Genomic DNA, 23,763 nt, shown 5'->3' with positions numbered 1-23,763 from the left:
TCCAGCAAAATTTTGAGCTTGAGACAATGTTCAACTCTTCTTCCTTTCTCTCTAATTTATTTGCTGGAAGTCTGGTCATCACCATCAACATATTCCTGCACCAGACCATTCCCAGCACAGAGGACCCTTCTTCCTCCATGCAGAAATTTTGTCCCACCTGGACCCCATTCTCTGCCTGCATGCCTACATTTGCTTTGTTTGGAGTTGCTGCCTGGCATACCCAATGTTTCAGCTTGTTCTTGTCCCAGGGAACTTGCCTTTTGGTCTGAAAACGCCTTGTCTTCTCCATCTACATCTCCACATCTGTGAATTGCACAATGCCCTTGTCACTTTGACAGTTGTTTTCCTGATTCCTATTGTAACTATCTCTTTCTTTATTATTATTATGGACAACTAGTGCTTCCTCTCAATCTTCAGTCATCAAAGTCTGCAGGCCCTCTGTGTCTTCCTTCAATAGAAGACTAACCACAACCTATCCACTTTGAATAGCTTCCCTCTATGACTCTTTCCTTATTTCTCCCAGATGACAGGTATTGCTGTGGGAAATTTTATGGGTCTAAATCTAAATAAGTGAGTGGATGGAGCCAAAACTAGAGGCAAGGGTTTAAGGTGAGAAGCAAAAGATTTAAAAGGGATCTAAGGGGCAACCTTTTCTTGCAGAGGGTGATACATGTATGGACTGAATTGCCAGGGGAAGTGGTGGAGCTTGGTACAACTTCAACATTTGAAAGGCATCTGGATGGGTATACGAATAGGAAGGATTTAGAGGCGTATGGGCGAAAGGCTGGTGAATGGGAGTAGATTAATTTAGGATATCTGGTTGGCATGGACGAGTTAGACCGAAGTATTTGTTTCTATGCTATACATCTCTATGATTCTATGCTTCCAACAGCATGGGACATTCTTTATTCTAGTCCCAGAATGATCGTCTTCTTCTTGACTTACTTTTCTAGCACATTGTATGAGTGCGGTTTCTTGCTTTCCCCTTGAACTGGCACATTGTTAAATTTACCTGTTTCCATCTCTTCCTTTTCTTCATTTAACTTGTCAATCCTCAAATGCAGATGGAAAATGATCAAAATCCACTATAAGCACTATTACAGCCACAGTTATCTTTGAAAAAAATCTTCCTGTCCCTTTTTCTGTAAAGATTCTATTCGGTTGTCCCAGTTTCTCAAACTTAGGTACATCTGTTTTGATAATGCGACTTTCCAGTTAGTATACTGCATTCATTATTTGCACTGTGGCCTCCATATATTTTCCTCCATTGAGAATTCCCCTCCACCACGTCAACAGGACCCTAGCTCCGAGTCTACCTAACTTTCTACTTTTTCTCCTGTTACTTTCACCTCCATCCCAGAATCACAATGGAGTTTGTTTTCTCCTTGCTTTCCACCTCACTAGCTTCCAAATTAAACATCTTATTTTCCAGTGCATTGATATGATCAAACACATCACCATAGTTCACTCTGCAGTTATCACAAAATCTCCTGTTTTTTCCATGCAAGTGCAACACCCACCCTTTTTCTCCTACATGATTACCAATGCTCAAAACCTCAAGTATTCTTTCAAGTTGAAACAATTTAATGTTTTAGCTGTTCACTCTCTTTGCTACATTGCAGAGGCCACATTTAGTTTTGATGATCACTTTGGAACATCTCCCACAATTCCATAAGCTCGATCTTGACCTATTTTGGTTGTTTGTCATTTTGATTCTCCATTCCAATCCTACTTTGAACTCTTTGCTTCCTATACTTTTTTTTCTAATGAATCTCACTGGAAGCCTGAAGAACAATACATCACCTATCAGTCGGGTGTTTTACGTTCTTCCAGACTCAGCTTATGAGTTCAACAAGCTCAGATCAGAAATCATTACTCCAATATTGTTCATACAGCATATTCTGGGAATGATTCTGTCGTAATGCTGTTGTTTATGGTGATGATAGACCTGTTATGTTTTATTCTATTTTACCACCTCTTTTCTTTTGCATCATGATTCATTTTGTTATTTAATCACCCCATCTTGCAACCTATCCTAAACTTCCCTTGTGTACTTTCCTCCTCTGCAATCCACTTGTTCCATTCCTCCTTCCTGCCCTTTCTCTGGTATGGGCTTAAAATGTGTTACATATCCAACTGTTGCCAGTACCAAAGAAGGCCATCAACCTGAAAAGTTCACATTCTTCCTTTTTCCAAAGTTGCTGCATGACTGAGTTAATCCAGCAGTTTTACTTTGATTAAAAAAGTGGCAAATGGAAAAAAACTTGATGAGAATACCATATTATTATTACTTCTACAGAAGGCTTATGGCTCCAAGGTGCATTGGGTAAGGACTCCATATATAGTGTCAGATGGATTCTGATGTACAATACTTTTGCAAATTGTCTTTTCCGCTGATCCTTGTCATGCGAAATTCACTTTTTTTTTGTTAATTGTACTGACAGCTAAAACTTCTTAGTTGGGGAGTGAGTGATAAAGACCAATGTCAAATCTGTGCTGTGAAACAGCCATAAAAATAAACTAAATATGAGATACATGTATTAACCTAAATTTTACTAGCCTCAGAGTAAGATTTCATTTTATAAGAAATTTTTATGGTCCTTCATAACAAGCTTACTAACTGGTCCAGTCCGAAATGTGATGAAACTGGACTGGACCTCAAACAACTTGTCAAAGAAACAAATTTTAGCTCAAATTATTTTGTTTCTTGCAATTAGACTATAATTGCATTATGACTTTAAGATGATGAAAGTTAGTATTATACCAAATATTTCTTTTTTTTTAGGCCTGGCATTTGCTCTGTTGGCTGAAGTCCCTGTTGGTTTTGGTCTCTACTCAGCATTTTTCCCCATTCTGCCCTATTTCTTCTTGGGAACTTCAAAACATTTAGCTGTTGGTGAGTACACTTTGGCTGAACCTCTGAGTCTTTTAGTTTTGATCTTGGGTCTAGAAATGTTAAGACCCAAATAAAAGTATGTAATTCCTACATTATGCTGAATTGAGAAGTTATTCATCAAGGCTCAGTTAATGAGCACATTTGATTGTAAAGCTGGTGTTTTACAGGTATTATTGATGTCTTTTGTTTCAACTGTACTTTTGGAGGTAAAGCTTCAATTGAACAACTATTAAATTAATAGAGGCATTTTGATTTTTATGGGATCAGACAAAATTTGGGTAGGTCAGTTTTAAACTCAAACAAGAATAAGTCCATCCCTAACACGAATCTTGGGGAGGCAGTTGCCTATTGGGATTATTGTTAGGTCATTAATCCAGGGACTTGGATAATGTTCTGGGGAAACAGGTTCAAATTATGCCAGGAATTCAATAGAAAAATCTGCAGTTTAATGAAACGACCATGTACCATAACTGGTTTTGGCTAAAAATCCAACTGGTTCACTAATGTCCTTTAGGGAAGGAAACTGTAGTCCTTACCTAGTCTGGCCTATGTGTGATTCCAGAAAAAGCAATGTGGCTGACTCTTAACTGCCCTCTGGGCAATTAGGGCTGGGCACCTGGCCAGCCACGCCACATCTTATGAATAAATTAACAAAATCTATATTTAGATTAATTACATCAGTGTCAGTGAATGCACATACAAAAAATATTATTGCTCAAATAATCAAATATTATTGTACATTTCCTGTACAAGAGTGCAAAATCGTCATGTGAACATTGGGATGACACTCCATTGGGAAGTCCCAAATACCTAGTGTAGGTTCATGCATGAAGAATGATCATATGGATAAGCTACAAGATGGGAGCAGGCATGTGTGAAATCTTATTCCAGAACAAGTTTGCAGCTTCAAGAAAAGCTTTTATATCAGGAAAAGCGTTGTAGATTATGGGTGTGTTACTGTTTAAAAGTTCCCATTATATCATATCAGTCACCATAACTTGAAATGAATGAGTTCTGTTCCTGTCTTAGATAAATTTATTTGCTTGACTTTGCATAGGACCTTTTCCAATTACCAGTTTGATGATAGGGTCTTTGATTCTATCAATGACACCTGATGAAAATTTCCTGATTTCAAGTAACATGACAGATGACAATGCTACACTTGTGGATACAGTTGCCAGAGATGGCCAGAGAGTTATAATTGCATCTTCAGTCACTGTTCTTGCTGGCATTATTCAGGTAATATATTATTTTTAATTGTCTTAATATTTCTCCTCGAACAAAGCTCACAGGGGTCTGGCCAGAGAAGATGGGGAAAATCGATTCCTATTGGCAGAAGAATTGAGAACCAGAGGATACTGATTTGAGGTGATGGGCAAATGAGGATAAAATGTTTCCCTTAAAGCATGTAGTTAGCAACTGGAATACACTGCCTAACACTGTGGCGAAGGCTGAGTTGATCACAGCGTTCAAAAGGGTATTAGTGGATGAGAATTTGTGGACCTGTACATTAGTTTGACTAGCTATGTTTGCTTTTTTCAGACAGCTGGCATTGACACAGTGGGCCGAATGACCACCACCTGTGCTTTATTCATGTACCATTTAAACAATGTTATTAACAGCTGTTTCCTTGATATTTTAGCTTGTGCTTGGGATTCTGCAAGTTGGTTTCATTGTTCGATACCTCTCCGTTCCATTAGTGGGAGGATTTACAACAGCTGCTGCATTTCACGTTTTTGTGTCTCAATTGAAAATATGCTTAAGCGTACCAACACAGAGTTACATGGGTGTTCTCTCGGTCATATATGTGAGTATTAGCTTGTGCTTGTTCAAGAGCAAATAATTATATTATGTGAAATTGTTTTGAATATTAAAATGACAGTAATAATTTAAATTGTAGGAATTGAAGGATTTAAACTGCTCAAATTTAAGCCCTTGTCCCTTTTTGTAACAGATTTTGATTCAAAATCAAACTTAGATTTAGGTAATTGGGTCTAATTAACAGACAAATAATCCTCATTGCATAAAGAGACCCGCAAAGCCATATAGAAACATTGCTAAATGAGGTGAAATAACTGCACAGAGGCCACTACACTGTCACTGAGTCACTGCTTATTTACAGATGCTTAGTATGTGACACTGGTCTGGCTTCCTCAGAGCCAGCTCGGAGTAAGCTGAACCCCTGACACTGCTGTTCATAGCTGTCAGTCAAGGCTCCCTGATTAGACCAGATTAACAGCCCCAGTTAGGAGCTCGTATTCTATGAGCTGATTGTGATGGTTCTTTTGTTTCCCTTAGCACCACCAGTTTTAGTTTTGTCAGGTCCTTATTATTGTCTGCAGTGACTGGAAGAGTGTCCAGAAAGTTTAAAATTGGAATGAACTCTTTCCCCTGGTGGCACCACCAGTGGTATATCTGCCAGTGGGAGGTTTCTTGGGGCATCCACATTTGGTCCTTGGCTTCCTGGATGGTGTTTCAACTTATAATTGTACATTTTCTAATGAGAGTCCACTGCTGAATTCGACCTGAAGCTATGAGCAGCATGGGTTTAACCCCTTAGCAGGGGATGTGGTCTATTACTATTGAAAATTTATGTCTGTAATGGAATTGGTTGCAACTTTCTCACACCAAAGATGACTGCCAAATATTCCTTCACAATCTGGGCGTATTTGCGCTCTGTGTCAGCCAAAGGTCCGTGCAGTAGATGTTCCTTTCCATTGGGCCATCTGTGAGCCAACGCTACCCTGATACCATATAGTGAGGCATTGAATGTCAGCACTAGATCTCGTTTGGGATCAAAATGTGCCAACACCTTCGAGGATGACAGCTGCTGCTTCACTTTCCTAAAGGCTGTGTCTTGGCTATGAGATCATTTCCAAGGCTGACCGTTTCTCAGTAGCAAATGTAAGGGTGGCCATTTTACGTATGAACTTCCTTAATAATTAAGCAGGTCAAGGAAAGACTTGAGCTCCATTACAGACCTGGGAGCCCTCAGTTTATTTTCCACTAGGTGTAACTTGGTCGTGTCAACTCTGTTTTCTAAGTAGGTCACTTGGGGTGTCTGGAACCCACATTTCTCCCTTCTGGCTTGTGGATGCTAGTCTATGAGGTTCTCTTTCCCAATTCAGGACTAATGGGACTCTTACGCTATGTTGAGCCTGCATACTGGCAGCAACCACATTGGCCTACTGACCCGAATCCTGGCAAAAATGTTACCCTTTTGGCCAAGGCTTGGCTTTGTTTTAGGGCTTTGTTGTGGGCTGACCTGTTTAGGATAAGTCCTGAGGTGAAGCTATGTAATTGCCTCTCCTCAAATGATGTCCCACAAGCTCAGTTGGTCTGGTCAATGTGTCCTCTTCCATTGGCATAGCCTGTAACTCATACACTCCAATTGTGGCATTTTCTAATGTCAACAAAGCCAGTTATAGTAAAATGTGAGGCTGGATGAACACAGCAGGCCAAGCAGCATCTCAGGAGCACTAAAGCTGACGTTTCGGGCCTGGACCCTTCATCAGAGAGGGGGATGGGGTGAGGGCTCTGGAATAAATAGGGAGAGAGGGGGAGGCGGACCGAAGATGGAGAGTAAAGAAGATAGGTGGAGAGAGTATAGGTAGGGAGGGGATAGGTCAGTCCAGGGAAGACGGACAGGTCAAGGAGGTGGGATGAGGTTAGTAGGTAGATGGGGGTGCGGCTTGGGGTGGGAGGAAGGGATGGGTGAGAGGAAGAACAGGTTAGGGAGGCAGAGATAGGTTGGACTGGTCTTGGGATGCAGTGGGTGGGGGGGAAGAGCTGGGCTGGTTGTGTGGTGCAGTGGGGGGAGGGGACGAACTGGGCAGGTTTAGGGATGCAGTTGGGGAAGGGGAGATTTTGAAAATGGTGAAGTCCACGTTGATACCATTAGGCTGCAGGGTTCCCAGGCGGAATATGAGTTGCTGTTCCTGCAACCTTCGGGTGGCATCATTGTGGCAGTGCAGGAGGCCCATGATGGACATGTCATCTAAAGAATGGGAGGGGGAGTGGGTTATAAAGCCAGTTATAGTGCCTGTTTGAAATCCAGTCAGGCTGCAGCTGGTAGGCACTTTTGCATAGTTGCATCATTAATCCCACAAACCAAATGATCACTTATAATCTTATTAAGGATTAGCCAAAGTCACATGCTTTTGCCTGTCATCTTAACCTCCAAGATCCTTACTTGGATTCCCCTATTTCTCGAACTGTAGAGTAAAACTGGTAGCGTCTCAGAATTGGAGGTTTGGGGTCATAATATTCCTTAACTAAATCAGTCAACTCTTGAAAGGTTTTAGTTTCTGCTACCTCAGGAAATGCTGGGCTCCTAATAATGAAAAAAGCTGCAGATCCACAAGCTGCCAGGAGAATCAATCATTGCCTTTTGTCTGCTCCAATGTCATTTGCCCAGGGGAGAAAAAAATAAAGTGTTCTTTCCACATATTGGGCCCAGTCTTCAGAAGGATTGAGCAAATCAAGCTTCCCAAATAACAGCATGATCCAGAAATGCTTACGCAACTCAAAGACGACTGTTTCAAGTGAATTTCATCAGGACAGTTTTTTTTTTCTCTATCGTTGCCACTGAAATAACTCAACAGAGGCTGGTATCCTGCCAGAAAGCCACAGTTTATTTACACAAGCTTAGTACTTGACACTGGTCCAGCGTCCTCAGAGCCAGCTGCATGGACTGAAGCTGTCACTGTCCTGTCTATATCTGTCAGCCAGGGCTCCCTGATGGGGCTGTTAACCTGGTTCAAAGCAGGGAACTAGTTCTTTGAGGGCCTCCTGGCTGGCCTCATTACCATCAGAACAGAGGGAAAGACAAATTCATTAGCCACAACCACAAAACCAACAATTAATTTCACCTGTGCTATAAAGAAGCTTCCAATGAGCCATTCTATAAATGTCAAAACGAAGAAAGCTTTTGTGTATGGACAAATGGCGGAAAACCAGTCCAGAACAGCAAATTTAATTTTTTTAGCGAGGAGAGGTGATAGTGCTGGTCATCAGAAGATGGGCATGCATTTCATTTATTTTGCATGATGAATATTGATAGGATAATTTTGCTGTTCACTTATTGTCCATGGAAAATACTTCCATATGAGTGCAACTGTACAGAAACCAAGCCCAACTTGCATTAATCATGCATTAGTGTTGATGTTGACTACAGGCAGGCAATCTGACTGTGGAGAACTTCGTATCCCAATCTGATGTGATAGTACCTGGTGCCCATTTATCAAACAAATTGCATATGTTCTCAAATCTGTGACTAATTAACTATTTTGAAGTGCAGGCATTTCAGACATACCTGGTATCAATTTGTGCGTGACAAGATTTCATAAATAGAAAATAAATTATCCGATTATCTGAAAGTCTAACATGGTATTTGTTAGGTGTGGAAACATATTCAGGGGAGGGATAGTGTTTAATCATCTTGGTCCAGCTATTGTGTTGTGAGGTTGACTTGATCAAATAGCTGCACTCATTCTGCCTGATGTATTCACATGTTTGTATGTTGCTGAGCTTAGTCAAAATACCTAGGAATCTTCCTGTATTTCAAACTTTTTTACAAAGTTGCATGGAAGCTTGTATGACCTGCTGAGCAAGCAATTAGGGTGTAGGCTTAACATCTGAAAAAGAATACTTCTAACAATGCAGGAAACCCTCATTACTGCAGTAAATACATATATTTTCAAGTCTGTGATGTGGTCAGAATTCATGACTTTCTATTCAAAAAAGAGAAAATGTTGCCAGCTGAGTGGGTAAGCATATTAAGAAAACTTAATTCATATCACTTTCTCTAACTCTGGCATAAGTATCAAATTGCTTTTCTGGCTGAGATTCTGCATTTGTTATAATTTCTGCTTTTAAATTTATTTTGTAGACTTTGATTGATATATTCCGGAATATTCGACAAACCAATATTGCAGACTTCATTGCTGGCTTGATTACCTTTGTCGTGTGTATAATTGTAAAAGAAATCAACAATCGTTACAAAGATAAGATTAAAGTGCCTATTCCTATCGAAGTGATAGTGGTAAGTAAATTAAATCAGTCGTAAAACCAAAGAAGTAGTTTAAGTCAACCCCTTAGGTAAGGGTAGAGTGTCAGCTTTTTCTGGCTTTTCATCTTTTTAAACGCACTGATATTTGGTTTCATTGTAACAATGATAGCTCTTAGGTACTCCACCAATGTGCCTGTTATTTACAGAAATGTTAACATTGAATGCCCAAATATAGAAGGGTTAATCAGATCACCTAATACTGTTGTCACATGTTCACCCTAGGGCAATTGGAATAATTGTCCTTTTTTTCACTTCATCTAATCCTGGGGACAGTCACATCTATTCTGTTCCCCACCTGCTGCTTTATTACATTCATTAAGACCTTATGATCCAGTTTGACCTGTGAAATGCTTTGGCTTGGTACCTCACAATGCAAGGAGAACTTAGTCTATTTTCTGAACAGAGAATTTTGTTCCAAGATTGAATTCAGTTACTCATTATTACACAGATCACTGTGGTGTTCTGACCAACCGTGTGTGTTTGTTAATGAGGTAGATTCCATTGTGCAGCCAAGTAGATAACATTTATAAACTTGTTTTTAAAAGTTCAGTTTTTTTTTTCAAACTTTTCCTTGGCTAAAAACATCTTTCCATGTGGCTGTGCAAGGCTCATGGAGACAAAAATTACTTGCCTAACTAAGTTGGGAAAAATAAAGGAATCATTTAGATTGATGCAGAACATTTTACAACCTCAAAAGTTCTTTGCAGACAATGAAGTTCTTTGCATCCCCTTTTGAACAGGTTGGTTCACAAACAGCAAGAAGGTGATGGCTAGATCATGGGAAGATCTGTAGCTGCAGCAGCATCACTGCCAATGGTTACTGTTGTGATGGCTGCAAGGGAAATGTGGCCACCTGCCAGTTGAGGGGTATTGCGTCTACATGGTGAGCTTTTGGAGTGAATGAATTCTCCACTAGCTCTGTTTTCTCAACTTTTGTCCTTTCCAGTTATGTATCTCCACTGAGAGAGCAGCTGATTGTTCTCTGGAACTCTTGTGACTTTCACTTCTGTTGGGACCAAGGGACCAGTCATTGCGACCAGCGGTCCCCTCTGTGACTAATGGAGTCCACAGAAAGAAAGATTCCCTGGGAGTCTGTCACTGTTCACTGCACAGCAGGGGGTAATTCAAGTGCCAAAAAAATTCCTGACAAGATCACAAAATAACCCTCTATTAGCTTATTAGTTATTTTAATTACAATGAATTGACTGTCCATCTCTGGTCAGTGGCCAGCTGCGCTGTTGTCATTCCAGCCTGTGATAATATCCCAGGTCAGTGGGAATACATTGAGCTCTCCTCCGGATTAGAATTAGAATAGCCTTTCTCGTCACATGCACTCCAATGAGTGCAGTGAAAAGTTTGTTATGTCTCCTCTCAGTGCCATCTTATTGCCTCTCATTCCCACAATGTCTCCAGAAGGCTGTTAAAATACAACCCTAGGAGTTTGAGATCTTGGTGTAGATTAGGTTAGAGTTAGAACATGATTGGTGAACATACTGGGAGAAGTAGCAATATATAAACATGGTTGATTTTTGAACATATGTTTGCTTGCTCCAGACTATTATAGCTACAGGGATCTCCTATGGTGCTAACTTGAAAGAGAAGTACAATGCTGGAATTATTAACAACATTCCAACAGGGTAAGAAGATTAAATTTGAAGATTACATCATTTTCAAGATGTCACAATTCATTAAATCTGCTGTTTGTATTTGTTACGAATGTGAAAGCTTTTGACAGATTGAGCACAGAAATGTTTGAACTTTTTGTTTCATTTTGCTCTTGTGCACAGATTTTTGCCGCCAGTAAGCCCAGATGTGGGCATTTTTGGTCAAGTGGGTGCATCAGCATTTTCCATTGCTATAGTAGGATATGCTGTGGCTGTTTCAGTTGCTAAAGTATTTGGCAGCAAACATGACTATCCCATTGATGGAAACCAGGTAAAAGAGGGTTTGAATATTGTGTCAATTCACTTTTTGGTGTCTTAGTTATGTTAAGGAGACCCTATGGTTTAGTGGGTAGTGTCCTTGCCTCTGAGCCAGAATCCATGGGTTGATTATTCCTCCAGGGCACAATGGCCATGGAATCTGTATTCATAATATGGCCATAAAATATGATTAATGACCTGTGAATCTTCCCAATCTGCCTGTTGAAGGCAGTAGAGAGTGGAAGGCTCTCCTGGCAAGTCATTCATGATGTGGCATGGTGCTGCTCAAGCTATGACTTTGCTGACCTGTTCCAGGAAAAAATAGGCATGGAAACAGCGAACAAAGTGTGGTGTCACAAGACACATGGAAAGTCCTGAGTTATATTTCAAGTTAAGGTAACTGTAGAGCTAACACATAAGCAGTTAGGTACATGATATGGTTAGTACGCAAGATTCTACTGTTGTCTCTATAGTTCGATGCTTAGTTTTAAAGTGTTGAAAAACTTACCCATCTATCTTTTTTTTAAAAACAAGTTCAGTAATCGAAATTTGTTTTCTCTCGTAATTGTTGTTAATCCTTACATTAATAGAGTTTGATGGAATATGAACTAATGTCGTGCCTGACAAAATTGCAAGTCAGAATAGTTTCAAACAGCAGTTTGAGAGCTAACAGTCATCTTAAGATGAGTCATTGCCGTTTGATTGAGAGATTCAGTGGAACTTAGCATGTGCAGGAATGTATAATGAGACCAACTGTTATGGATGTTTTGCATATCCACCTGTTTACCATCCTCATATTCCCCATTCAAAGTTCTACCCAGTATATTTTCAAAGTGAAAATATAGGCTTGAGTGATAATCCTAAAGTCAATCAGAAGACAGGAAATGTTACTTCTTGAGAATAAATTAAACAGTTGCTATTGTAATAGCCCAGCAGGAACTTAGTCAAACACACAGATTTGTTAGTTGTGTCAGTTGAGCAATATCAATCTATTAACGCAACATGGCCTTAAAATATGACTTTGCAATTTACTTTTGGATTGTTCAAGTTAACATAGCTTTGGAGCCAATTGGGCTTTGAGACTAGGTTGGAAATGACCCTAGAACACTCCCAGTTAGCAGTCTTTAGTTCACACAATGACATTCAGTTTTCCAGACCTGAATCACTTGCATTACCTGGTTGTCAACTGGCACAACCTTGTGCTGGGATCGTAAGTGGACTGGAAACATGTGCATAGCTGCAGACAAAAGAAGCCCGTACCCGCCCTTCATGCCATCATTATTGTCTTGCAATTGCTTTCTCGATAGCCACCAGGGTGGGAGGTATAAGTAACGCTTCATCTGTTCATTTTTTTTTGGTTCCTTGCAGATTTTGCAAACCATAACATGTAGGAGGAAAAGTTAGCCATCAGGTCCAATTTGCCATTCAATGAGATCATGATTTGTCTGATAATCCTCAGTTTCACTCTCCTATCTTTATCCTCAAGTCCTTTATTCCTTGACTAACTGATTTACAACCTGTCATCTCAGCTTGAATATAGTCAGTGATCTGGCATCAACAGCTTTCTGTGGTTTTTTAAAAGAAATTCAGATTGGCTACCTTTTGAGAGGGTGGAAAATAATCCTCATCTGTTTTAAATGGATGACCCCTTCATTCTGAGATTAAGCCGTATGGTCTTAGACTCTCTCAAGGGAAGCCGCCTCTGTGAGTACAAGTTCAACCTACATAACCTCTCCACAAAAGAAAATCCCTCCATACCCAGTGGTAATCTTGTAAGCCTTCTCTGGACTGTCTCCGATGTCAGTATATCTCTCCCTAGATAAGGGGACCAAACCTGCTTACAGTATTCACAGTGATCTGAGTAGGATCTTGTATAGATTTAGCATTATCTCCTTATTTTTATACTCCATTTCTTTTGAAATAAAGGCCAAGAGTTACAGAGTATGGAAACAGGCCATTTGGTCCAACTTGTCTGCACTGACCAGATATTCTAAACTGATCTAGTCCATTTGCCAGCATTTGGCCCATATCCCTCTAAACCCTTCCTATTCATGTACCCATTCACATGCCTTTTAAATGTTGTAACTGTACCTGCCTCCTCCATCACTTCTGGCATCTTGTTCCACACATACGCCACCCTCTGCCTGAAAAATTGCCCTTAAGGACCCTTTTAAATCTTGCCCTCTCACCTGTAGTTTTACACTTTCCTATCCTAAGACAATTAACTTGGCCATTCACCCTATCCATGCTCCTCATGATTTTATAAACCTCTATAAGTCACCGCTCAGTCTCCGATGCCCCGGGGTTGGTGGGGGGGTAGAAAGCCCCAGCCTATTCAGCCATGACTCAGCATTTATAGCCCAGCCATATTGCTTTTGAGGAGGTGGTGATGGTGGTGGTGAGCTGCCTTTTTAAACTGCTGCCATCATTTGGTGTAGGTACAGCCACAATGCCAATAGGGAGAGAATTCCAGTCTATTTGTCTTCCCTATTACTTACTGAATTTAGACACTTCTGTGATTCATACGCAAGGATCCCCAATCCCTGTATGCTACAGCTTTCTACAGTCTTTCACCATTTTAAATAATATTCAGATCTTCTTTTCTTGCTGCCAATTTCACATTTTCCCATGTTGTATTTCATTGCAGAGTTTTTACCCACTCATTTCAGCTGTATCCCTCTGTAGACTCTGTCAACTTCATTACTTGCTTTCTCTTGTTATTGCCAAATTTGCAGTTAATACGTTTACTTATGTCATCCAAGTCATTATTGGGGCCATGATTATTTACAGCATATATTACTGATTGCCGTGGCATTTCCTAGTTACAGACAGATATCCTGAAAATGTCTGTTTTATCCCAAAACTGTGTTCTAACAGCTAGCGAATCCCCTCTCCATACTAACCTCCTTAAACCAACTCTGTGGGCTGTTATCTTATGAAGTAATCTTACATGCAGTACTCCTTATCATACTCATTTTGGAAATCCAAATATATTCCATCTAGTGTTTCTTCTTTTTCCATCCTGGCTGTTACCTCCTCAGTCCTGCAGTCTCTTGAGTATCTTGACAGAGACTTGATCTGCAGTATCTTTGGGCTCATCTTCAATTTTGGAAGCTTTTTATTGACAGTAAAGCAGTCAGTTTTACTTATGCGGTTATTTTGCCTCTCTTTTGCTGTCGGCCCAAAGCATGTGGATTTTTTATTGGATCTCATATACTGGAAAAGGTATACCAGGTACAACAAAGATTAGAATCTGCCAAAACCTACATGAGTGCTACAGAAGTGAATGTGACTGATTTTAAAGAATTATGTAGAGATTTTCCAGGTTCAATATAAGAAGTGAACACTTGTCAACTGTGTGAACTGACAATATACGTTCTTCTGAGGAGAAAAATCTGCTTAATCACATTGAACGTGTCACCAAGTTGTATCAAAGTAGTAAGATAAGACTGTTGACACCAATTGAACTATCATTTGCATGAGTATTTATCTAATTGTGCAATCTTCCAGGAATTCATTGCTCTCGGAATTTCGAATATTTTCGCTGGTTGCTTCTCAAGCTTTTTGGCAGGCACTGCTCTGTCCCGTACAGCTGTACAGGAAAGCACTGGTGGCAAAACTCAGGTAAAGAATAAATAAAAGTTACATGCGCGCTTGTACTTTGTCAGCAAATCTCATGGCCCATGTTGTCAATTTTACAACTAAGTGACTTGTTAGGCCAGTTCAGAGGACATTCAATTCAGCACATGATGGAAAGAATAAAGAACAAACATGACAAGCTTGAGAAATGAGTTGCTTTACAAAAGCCGTTTGATAATATACCATGTTCTCAACTTTTAGCAAAATTGAACCACACAGAATTAAAGGAGTGTTGGACACATGGATGTAAAATTGGTTGAGAAAACAAAGGAATGATGAGTGGCAGTTGCTTGAATGCTAGCAACGATTGTAATGATATAATAAATTTAATACTCTATTCAAAGCCCATAAACTCCCACATCTACCTTGACTACATATCTTCACACCCTTCCTCCTGTGAGGATTCTGTTCCCTTCTTCCAAGTTCTCAATCTGCTCTGGTAATGCCTTCCAAGTTATCACTTTGTTTCCTAGACCAAAGTCTCCTACTCATTACGGTTGACATAGCCCCCATTTGTGCCTGATTTGATTTTGCACACTTCTGTCATCCTTCCAAAACAATTCCACTCAGCCCATGCATGGGCAACAGGAAGCTAGGAGATGTCATTATAATTCTGCAACAACACGGTGTGAAGCTGGATGAACACAGCAGGCCAAGCAGCATCAGAGGAGCAGGAAAGCTTGACGTTTCGGGTCGGGACCCTTCTCCAGAAATTTCTGAAGAAGGGTCCTGACCCGAAACATCAAGCTTTCCTGCTTCTCTGATGCTGCTTGGCCTGCTGTGTTCATCCAGCTTCATGCCATGTTATCTCAGATTCTCCAGCATCGGCAGTTCCTGCTATCTCCATTATAATTCTGCACCGAGCTCCCACTTTGATATTTTGTATCCATGGCCAAGGACAGTGTTCTGGTGAAGCTCTACACACACTCAAGGAACAACATCTTGTCTTTGGTCTTGGCATTCTCTAGCCTCTTAGACTCTGAGTTCAACTTTGGATTATAACCTCTGCCTACATCTTGTTCTTTTTTAGGTATTTTGTTTGTTGGCTTGTTTTCTTTTCTTTATCCCCTCATGTTGATTCAGTTGATGCTTTTTAACCTTGCAGAACCCATCTTTGTTTATTTACTATTTTTTTTTGGCTTTTACATGAAATATTCAGTTGATCTCTCCTGCCCTCTGTCCTATCCAAGACCTAATCCTTGTCCAGAACACTTGCATGCCTGTCCTCTTCCTTCAGTATTGATGAAACATTACCAACCTGAAATGTTAACTATGTTTCTCTCCAGCCTAACCAGCATAATTTGTTTTCCAGCACAGAGTAGCTTTCTTCTTTGAATGAGAAGTTATGCTAAACCTTTTACAAAGCTCTGGTTAGAACCCAGCCAGACAATAGTTCCAATTCTAGACACTGTATTTGAAGAAGGATGTCATAATCTTGGAGCAGGGGCAGGGGGAAGTAAAATTATCAGTAAGGTATCTGAGATGTGGGAATTCATTTACATGGAGGGAGAAGAGTGGCAGTGGCTTAGTGGTTAGCACTGCTGCCCCACAACGCCAGAGACCCGGGTTCACTTCCGTCTGTGTGGAGTTTGCATGTTCTCTGTGTCTGTGCAAGTTTCTTCCCACAGTCCAGCGATTTGCAGGTTAGTTGGATCGGCTGTGGGAAATCCAGGTCTACAGGAGTAAGGTAGGGGCGTGGGTGTGGGCATGATGCCACTTAGATGGTTGGTGTGGGCTGAGTGGGCTAATTGGTTGTATCAACATTGTAGAGATTCTAAGAAGCTGGGAAACCCCTCTGAAAGGGCACTGACAGACGTTCAAGAACATGAAGGATTTTTATAGAGTATCTGTTTCCATGGTCAACAGTAATAGGCAGAAAAACCAGAGGGCAGGAGAGGATAAATTATTTTATGCAGTGAGTTTAATGCAATGGATGAAAAGATGGTGGAAGCAAGTGAATTAATAAAGTCCAAAAGAGGATTGGCTAAGGTGCTTGAAGCAGAAAATCTTTGCAGGGTTATGGAGAAACAGCAAGGGAATGGGATTCCCCTTCAAAGAGCCAGTGCAAGTTTGTGCACTGAATAGTTGCCTATGCTGTATCACTGAGATTCAGTGAAAGGGCTTAAACACCACCTTCACTGTTGGTAACAAATTCCTTGTGATTTTTAATTGACTGTGTGCTGAACCTTGTGAAGCCATTTGAAAGGTTGTTAAATGTAGCATCACAAAACTTGTACCGTTTTCTTTTTTAACTATTGCTCTGCAACAGAAATTTTATTTGTTAGCATTGACGTTTTTTACATTTCTCTTTTGTTTTTGCAGATTGCTGGGCTTTTATCTGCTGTAATTGTGATGATTGCTATCCTAATTGTTGGAAAACTACTTGAACCTCTGCAGAAGGTAACTTGATTATTTCAAGGCATGCCACATACAGAGCTGTGGGGATGATTCAGCATAGATCTGCCAGCAAAGCTCGCCACTGTATTCTGGGCGTATTTCTCACTGAACTGGATAGGCAGGCCTGATGGCCTAATTTCAGAAGCTATAAATTCGGTAATGTTAAGGTTTAGTGTGATGTCTGAAGCCTTCTAGCCAGAGACCAGAAGCATAATTAATGCCGCTTCTTAATTTGATCCCCCTCCCTCTTGCTTTCTCAAATCCCTCTGAAGATTCATTCAGGTTGTTCCTACAGTACAGCCTGTAGCGGTTCACTATCAGTATTGCAGACTTTAGAATGACAGAATCCCTACAATGTAGAAACAGGCCATTCAGCCCAACAAATCCACACTGACTCTGAAAAGCATGCCATGCAGACACACCCTGCTACCTTATCCTTGTAACCCTGTATTTCCTATGGCTAATCCACCTAGCCTGCATATCCCTGGACATTGGGCAATTTAGCATGGCCAATCCATCTAACTTGCACATCTTTAGACTGTGGGAGGAAATTAGAGCACCCGGTGGAAACCCATGGGGACAACGTGGGGAAACCCACGCTGGCACGGGTGCAATCTTCCCACAGTCACCCGAAGGTGGAATTGAACCCGGGACTCTGGTGTTGTGAGGCAGCGGTGCTAACCACTGAACCACCATGCCTTCCATTGGTCACTAGCATTTGATTTCCTCTTGGTTTATTGCCCAAGCTGCATACAAAGTCCACCACGAGCACTGCTCTGCTGCAGTTATGAAGATAACCACAGCATTCAATGTTAGTGTGATTTAGATCCCTTCCAATCACTGCTGGAACATTTTGCCCAAGTGCTTTGCTGCGTTACACAAATGGCAGAAGTTTTGTTTACCTGGGAGCAGGTCTTATTATTTGCTCTTTAAACTACAAAAAGCAGCATTGGGGACCACAGCACTAACTGATAAATAGCACAAACTGAATTCCTGGTATTTGACCTTTACTTCAAACGAGTGAGAATACAAAGAGGTGGAAGTTATGTTCTACTTGTTCAGAATGCTGCTTGGACAGCATTCTGGATGCTGTACTTCAAGGATATGCTAGCCGTGAACCGAGTGCAGCAAATATACCCCAAGAATGATATTGGCTTTAAAAGGATTGGATTACGAGGACCAGGTTGCACAGACTAGAGGTGTATTTCCTCTCATATTGAAGAGATTTAACTGATGATCAAATTGAGGTGTCAGTTTTGAAAGTCCAGAAATGGAAAAGGATAGACTGAATCTAAAAGTTAAAGTTCTAAATTGAAGGAAGGCCAACTATGAAGGTATTAGGCAAGAATGTTCAAAAGTTCATTGGGGCGGTGCGCATGTTCACCGGTAAAGGGACAGCTGGAAAATGGCCTCAAAAGAAAAATGAGAGTCCAGTTTGTTCCTGGTAGGGTGAAGGGCAAGGTTGATAGGTGTAGGCAGTGATGGATGATCAAAGAAATTATGATGTTCATCAAGAAAAAGAAGGAATCTTATGTCAGGTAGAGACAACGGGGATCAAGTAAATCCCTAGAAAAGTATAAAGGCAGTCGGAGTATACTTAAGAGGATAATCAGGAGGAGAAAAAGGGCACATGAGTTAGCTTTGGAAAATAGGGCTAAGGATAACCCAGAGGGATTCTACAAATACATCTAAGGATAAAAAATATAACTAGGGTGAGAATAGGTCCCTTAAAGATCAGCAAGGTCACCTACGTATGGAACCCCAGGAGATGTGGGAGACACTAAATGAGTATTTTGCATCAGTGTTTACTGTGGAGAAGGATATGGAAGATAGAGAAGGTTGGGAAATAAACAGTGACATCATGAAAAATGTCCATATTACAGAGGAGGGAGGTGCTGGACACATTAAAAAGCATAAAGCTGGATAAATCTCCAGGACCTGAACAGGTGGACCCTAGAACTCTGATGGAAGTTAGGGAAGTGATAGCTGGGCCCCTTGCAGAGATATTTGTATCATCAATAGCCATGCGAGGTGCTGAAAGACTGGAGGTTGGCAAATGTGATGCCACTGTTTAAAAAAGGTAATTAAGAAAAGCCAGGGAACTATAGACCAGTGAGCATAACATCGTTGATGGGCAAATTGTTGGAAGGAATCCTGAGGAACAGGATTTTCGTGGATTTGGAAAGGCAAGGGATGGTTAGGGGTAGTCAACATTGCTTTGTGTGTGGGAAGTCATGTCTCATTAACTTAATTCAGTTTTTTGAAGAAGTAACAAATGGGATTGATGAGGGTGGAGCAGTGGACATGATGTTTGTGGACTTCAGTAAGGCATTTGACAAGGTTCTGCATGATTGACTGATTAACAAGGTTAGCTCAAATGGAATACGTGCAGACCTAGCCATTTGGATACAGACTGGCCTGAAGGAAGAAGACAGAGTGTGGAGCTGGAGTGTTGCTTTTCAGACTGGAGGCCTGTGACAGTGTGCACCAGGCTCCGTGCTGGGTTCACTGCTTTTCCTTGTTTAACATAAATGATTTGGATTTAAACATCATAACTATGGTTATTGAGTTTGCAGATAACATCAAAATTGGAGGTGTAGTGGATGGTGAGAATGTTACCTCAGAGTATAATGGGCTCTTGATCAGATGGGCCAATGGGGCAAGGAGTGGCAGATGGATTTTAATTTAGATAAATGCGAGGTGCTGCAGTTTGGAAAGGTAAATCAGGACAGGATTTATACACTTAATAGTAAGGTCCCGGGGAGTGTTGCTGAACAAAAAGATCTTGGAATGCAGGTTCATAGTTCCTTGAAAGTGGCATCACAGGTAATTGGGATGTTGAAGAAGGCATTTGGTATGCTTGCTTTTATTGGTCAGTATAGGAGCTGGGAGGTCATGTTGCGGCTGTACAGGATATTAGTTAAGCCACTTTTGAAATACTGCATTCAGTTCTGGTCTCCCTGCTATAAGAAGGATGTTGTGAAACTTGAAAGGGTTCAGAAAAGATTTACAAAGTTCTTGCCGGGGTTTGAGCTGCAGGGAAAAGCCGAATAGTCAAGGGATATTTTTCCTGGAGTGTTGGAGACTGAGGAGTGACCTTGTAAAGGATTATAAAATCATGAGGGGCATGGGTAGGGTGAATAGCCAAGGTCTTTTTTGCAGGGTGGGGGAGTCCAAACCTAGAGGGCTTAGATTTAAGTTGAGAGGGGAAATATTTATAAGTGACTTAAGGGGCAACTTTTTCATGAGCAGGGTGGTGCATGTACAGAATGTGCTGCCAGAGAAACTGGTGGAGGCTGGTACAATGACATGTAAAAGGCATCTGGATGAGTACGTAAGTAGGAAGGATTTAGTGGGCTTTGGGCCAAATGCTGGCAAATGGGACTAGATTAATTTAGGATATCTGGTTGGCATGGATGAGTTGGACCAAAGGGTATGTTTCCATGCTATACAGCTCTATGACTGAGAGGTTGTTAGATTTTTTTTTAAAAATCTAGGATTTTGCACCTATGATGGACAAATGTAGTTCAGAGGCAGATCAGTCAATCTCTTACTGAATGGTAGAAAAAGAGTTAAAGTTTGAATGGCTTACTCCTCTATTATCCCTGACATAATGAGCTCATACTTACACACGCAACTCTACAGCCATAAGCAGAGAGATAAGTGCTCAGTTTCATTACTGCCAGATGATAGATCATAGAATCTCTACAGTGTGGAAACGGGCCCTTTGGCCCAACAAATCCACACTGACCCTCCAGACATCCTACCCAGACCCAACCCCCTGTAAGCCACCTAATCTACACATCCCTGAACACTGCGGGCGATTTAGCATGGCCAATCTACCTAGGCTGCACATCTTCGGACTGCGGAAGGAAACCCATTCGGAGACGGGGAGAATATGAAAATTCCACACAGTCGCCCAAGAGTGGGTTTGAACCTGGGTTCCTAGCGCTGTGAGGTAGCAGGACTAACCATTGAGCCACCATGCCTTTGACCACAAGATCTGAATCACACCAGTAAATATCTAGTAAAGGTCACAGTGCCTATACTTTCCTAGTGGTCCATCATGTCACCATTGGGACAGGCAGATTCGACAGAAGGTCTCTGGAGGGACAAGGAGACAACAAGCCCTGGTTAAGTACCACATTGAGAAAGTGGAACAGACCCAAGGCTTGTGTACTGAACAGGATGCCGAAGGAGTTTACCATAAGCTTAGGCAGCTATTCCACTGTTTGGAGAGGTCAGAAATTCATGAACTGTGACTGAACCAAAATGTCCAAAAGCGTTAGACAATTACTGCTTTCTGTAGAAATGTGTCATCAGCGAGATATAATCAAGAGGGATAGGTTTGGGCAGTAGCAGAGGAGGAGCAGCAGAAGAAAGAAATGGGTAAATGCATTTTGTAATTAAGAAAGCTTGACAATTAACCTAACATCCCTCCGCCATCCCCTGCTTGTAAGCTCCTAGGATCTTGAGTGTCACTTTGGTTGCCGAGCAATATGCCTTGTATTGCAAACTGTCCTACATGTCTCCAGTTGAATATGTCCTTCTTAGACATTTAATGATGTTAGAATGAAAGAAAATACAAGGATGTTTGCTTATTCCCTGTTTGTGATCTGTGAATGTGGTATTACTGTTTTCTTAGTTTTCTTAGTATTTTGCATTAGTAATTGTGTATGAGAACATCTTTTAACAATTAACTTGTCTGCTTCTTCTTGCTGCTGCCTTACTGGGCTGAGTAAATGAAATGGTGACTTTGGACTACTGAGGCCCAATATTTCTCATCCAGCACTTTGCCTGTCAGTTCCTGTGCCCGTATGAAAGGGTGGGGTGGGTTTGGCATTGTACTTGCTCAATCTTCTTACTCCATGTACCTTTGGCTGTCATCTGTCTCACATGAATTCCTCTGGGATGAGCAGGGAATAAAATAATGATTGTCGTTGAGAGATGTGAAGCTTAATGTGTTATTTCCCACAAAGTGATGATCTAGCCTCTCCAGTTATGTGAAGGAAAGCTCTGTCCATTGGAGTCTCACATTTTAACAATTGCAGTCATAACTTTAGATCTCTGACTTTGATACAATCTTGTAGAGGCTGTGAAATTCGGTCTGTGCTCTGTGGAAGAATGTTCTACATTCATTATGGAATTACATGGGGAGTCAGTGGCCTAGTATGGGGAGGTAATGGTCAAGTGGCATTATTGCTGGACTGTTAATCCAGACCACGTTCTGGGGACCTGGGTTCAAATCCTGCCAGATGATGGAATTAGAATTCAATAAATATCTGGAATTAAAAATCGGATGATGACCATGAATCCATTGTCGATTATCAAGGAAAAACCCATCTGGTTCACTTATGTCTTGTAGGGAAGGAAACTGCCATCCTTACCTGGTGTGGTCTACATGTGGCTCCAGACCCACAGCAATGTGGTTGACTCAACTGCCCTCTGGGCAATTAGGGATGGACAATAAATGCTGACAATGCCCCTCATCCCGTTAATGAAAAAATATATACCTGTAGATTCTGCGATACACCAGCAAGAATATTCTGAAAGAACAGTAGGGTTGAACAAAATACTTCTGGCATTTAACAGACACTATTCCACTAATGCAACAATGCCAGATACAAAATTCTGACCCTTGTAGATGTGTTTGGCAGTGAGAGCGCGAGGAAGAGTGGGACAGGATTCCAGTCAGTAGGGTATTGCTCCTCTGTGTGTTCCATTTGCTGCTCCTCCCCCTTCCGCTATGCTGTATGCTTCATCAGGTGATTTCCCCTGACTTCCTCGTGCCACTCTCCATAGGTGAATTACTTGGTATTTATCTAGTATATGTAATGGCTGCTGATGAGAGGAACCAACTTTACAATCGTTTTTTTTTGCTCTGAAAATGGTTTCTGTAAAAGAGGAAGGAGCTTAGTGAGAAAATAATTAGCAGGGCCAATAAAATGTTATGGTTTATAGTGAGGGGAATTGAATGCCTGAGTGGAGAGGTTATGATTCAATTATACAGGGCATTGTGTTCGGTGCTGGTCACTGTAATTGCAGAGTGATGTTGATGTGCTGGCAGCAGATCAGACAAATTTACTAGACTGTTCGCGGGAATGAGCAAATTGTCTAATGAAACACGCAAGACCAAATAAGCCGTATTCTCTGGAGTTTAGTTGAATCGGAGATGACTTCATTAAGACACAGATCCTGAGGGGAAGGGCTGTAGAATGGATGTTCCCTCTTGTGGCTGAGAAAAGAACTAGGGATCATTGTTTTGTAAATAAGGGTTCATTCATTTAAGGTAGATGCAAAAAAAATCTGAGGGTTGAGAGCTTTTAGAATTCCCTTCCCCAAAAGGCAGTAGGTGTTTTTTTTAAGGCTGCAATTGATTCATTCTCGATTTACCGGGAGGATGAAAGATTGAGGAGTATGTGGAAATATAGAGGTGAGGTTTAAAATCAGATCAGCCAGGACCTTATTGAATCATGGATCAGGTCCAAAGCATGGAGTAATTTAGTCTTGTTCCTTGTTTATATGAAGTTTCCCTAGAGAAAACTTGCCTTCTGCAAATCAGTGTCCTTTTACTTTACCAGCAGATACACCAAGGATTTAGTCAAATTTTATATTGCAGACATTATATTGCCCAACAAGCCTGCCTTCCCATTCATGACCGGTTCCTGATTGTGGCCTCAAATCCACTTTGTTGTGCCACCCCTTGGACTGAATTCTTGAACTAATTTCACTGGTTCTGAAGTCAGTTGGCCACCTGTGTCTCTTGATTTCACCACCACCTGCTTAGGCAGGATCGCTGAAATTGGCATTATATCTGTAACTGATGGCTGAGAATTAAT

General features: G+C 41.1%; 1 protein-coding gene across 5 annotated transcripts in view; it reads left to right on the top strand.

Annotated features, from left to right (window-relative positions):
- Positions 1–23,763, top strand: part of slc26a4 (solute carrier family 26 member 4) — a 60,516-nt gene that overhangs the window by 16,430 nt on the left and 20,323 nt on the right. For all 5 annotated transcript variants that reach the window (XM_048554400.2, XM_048554401.2, XM_048554403.2 and 2 more), the window contains 8 exons: positions 2,786–2,896; positions 3,954–4,135; positions 4,539–4,703; positions 8,787–8,939; positions 10,521–10,603; positions 10,754–10,901; positions 14,399–14,512; positions 16,850–16,927. In XM_048554400.2, the coding sequence (XP_048410357.1) occupies positions 2,786–2,896; positions 3,954–4,135; positions 4,539–4,703; positions 8,787–8,939; positions 10,521–10,603; positions 10,754–10,901; positions 14,399–14,512; positions 16,850–16,927 (1,034 nt within the window). The remainder of the gene's footprint in view (positions 1–2,785; positions 2,897–3,953; positions 4,136–4,538; positions 4,704–8,786; positions 8,940–10,520; positions 10,604–10,753; positions 10,902–14,398; positions 14,513–16,849; positions 16,928–23,763) is intronic.

Source organism: Stegostoma tigrinum, chromosome 25 (assembly GCF_030684315.1).
Source record: "Stegostoma tigrinum isolate sSteTig4 chromosome 25, sSteTig4.hap1, whole genome shotgun sequence".
Taxonomy (NCBI): domain Eukaryota; kingdom Metazoa; phylum Chordata; class Chondrichthyes; order Orectolobiformes; family Stegostomatidae; genus Stegostoma; species Stegostoma tigrinum.
The sequence above is the reverse complement of the archived record's forward strand: the minus strand, read 5'-3'. Positions and strand labels throughout refer to the sequence as shown.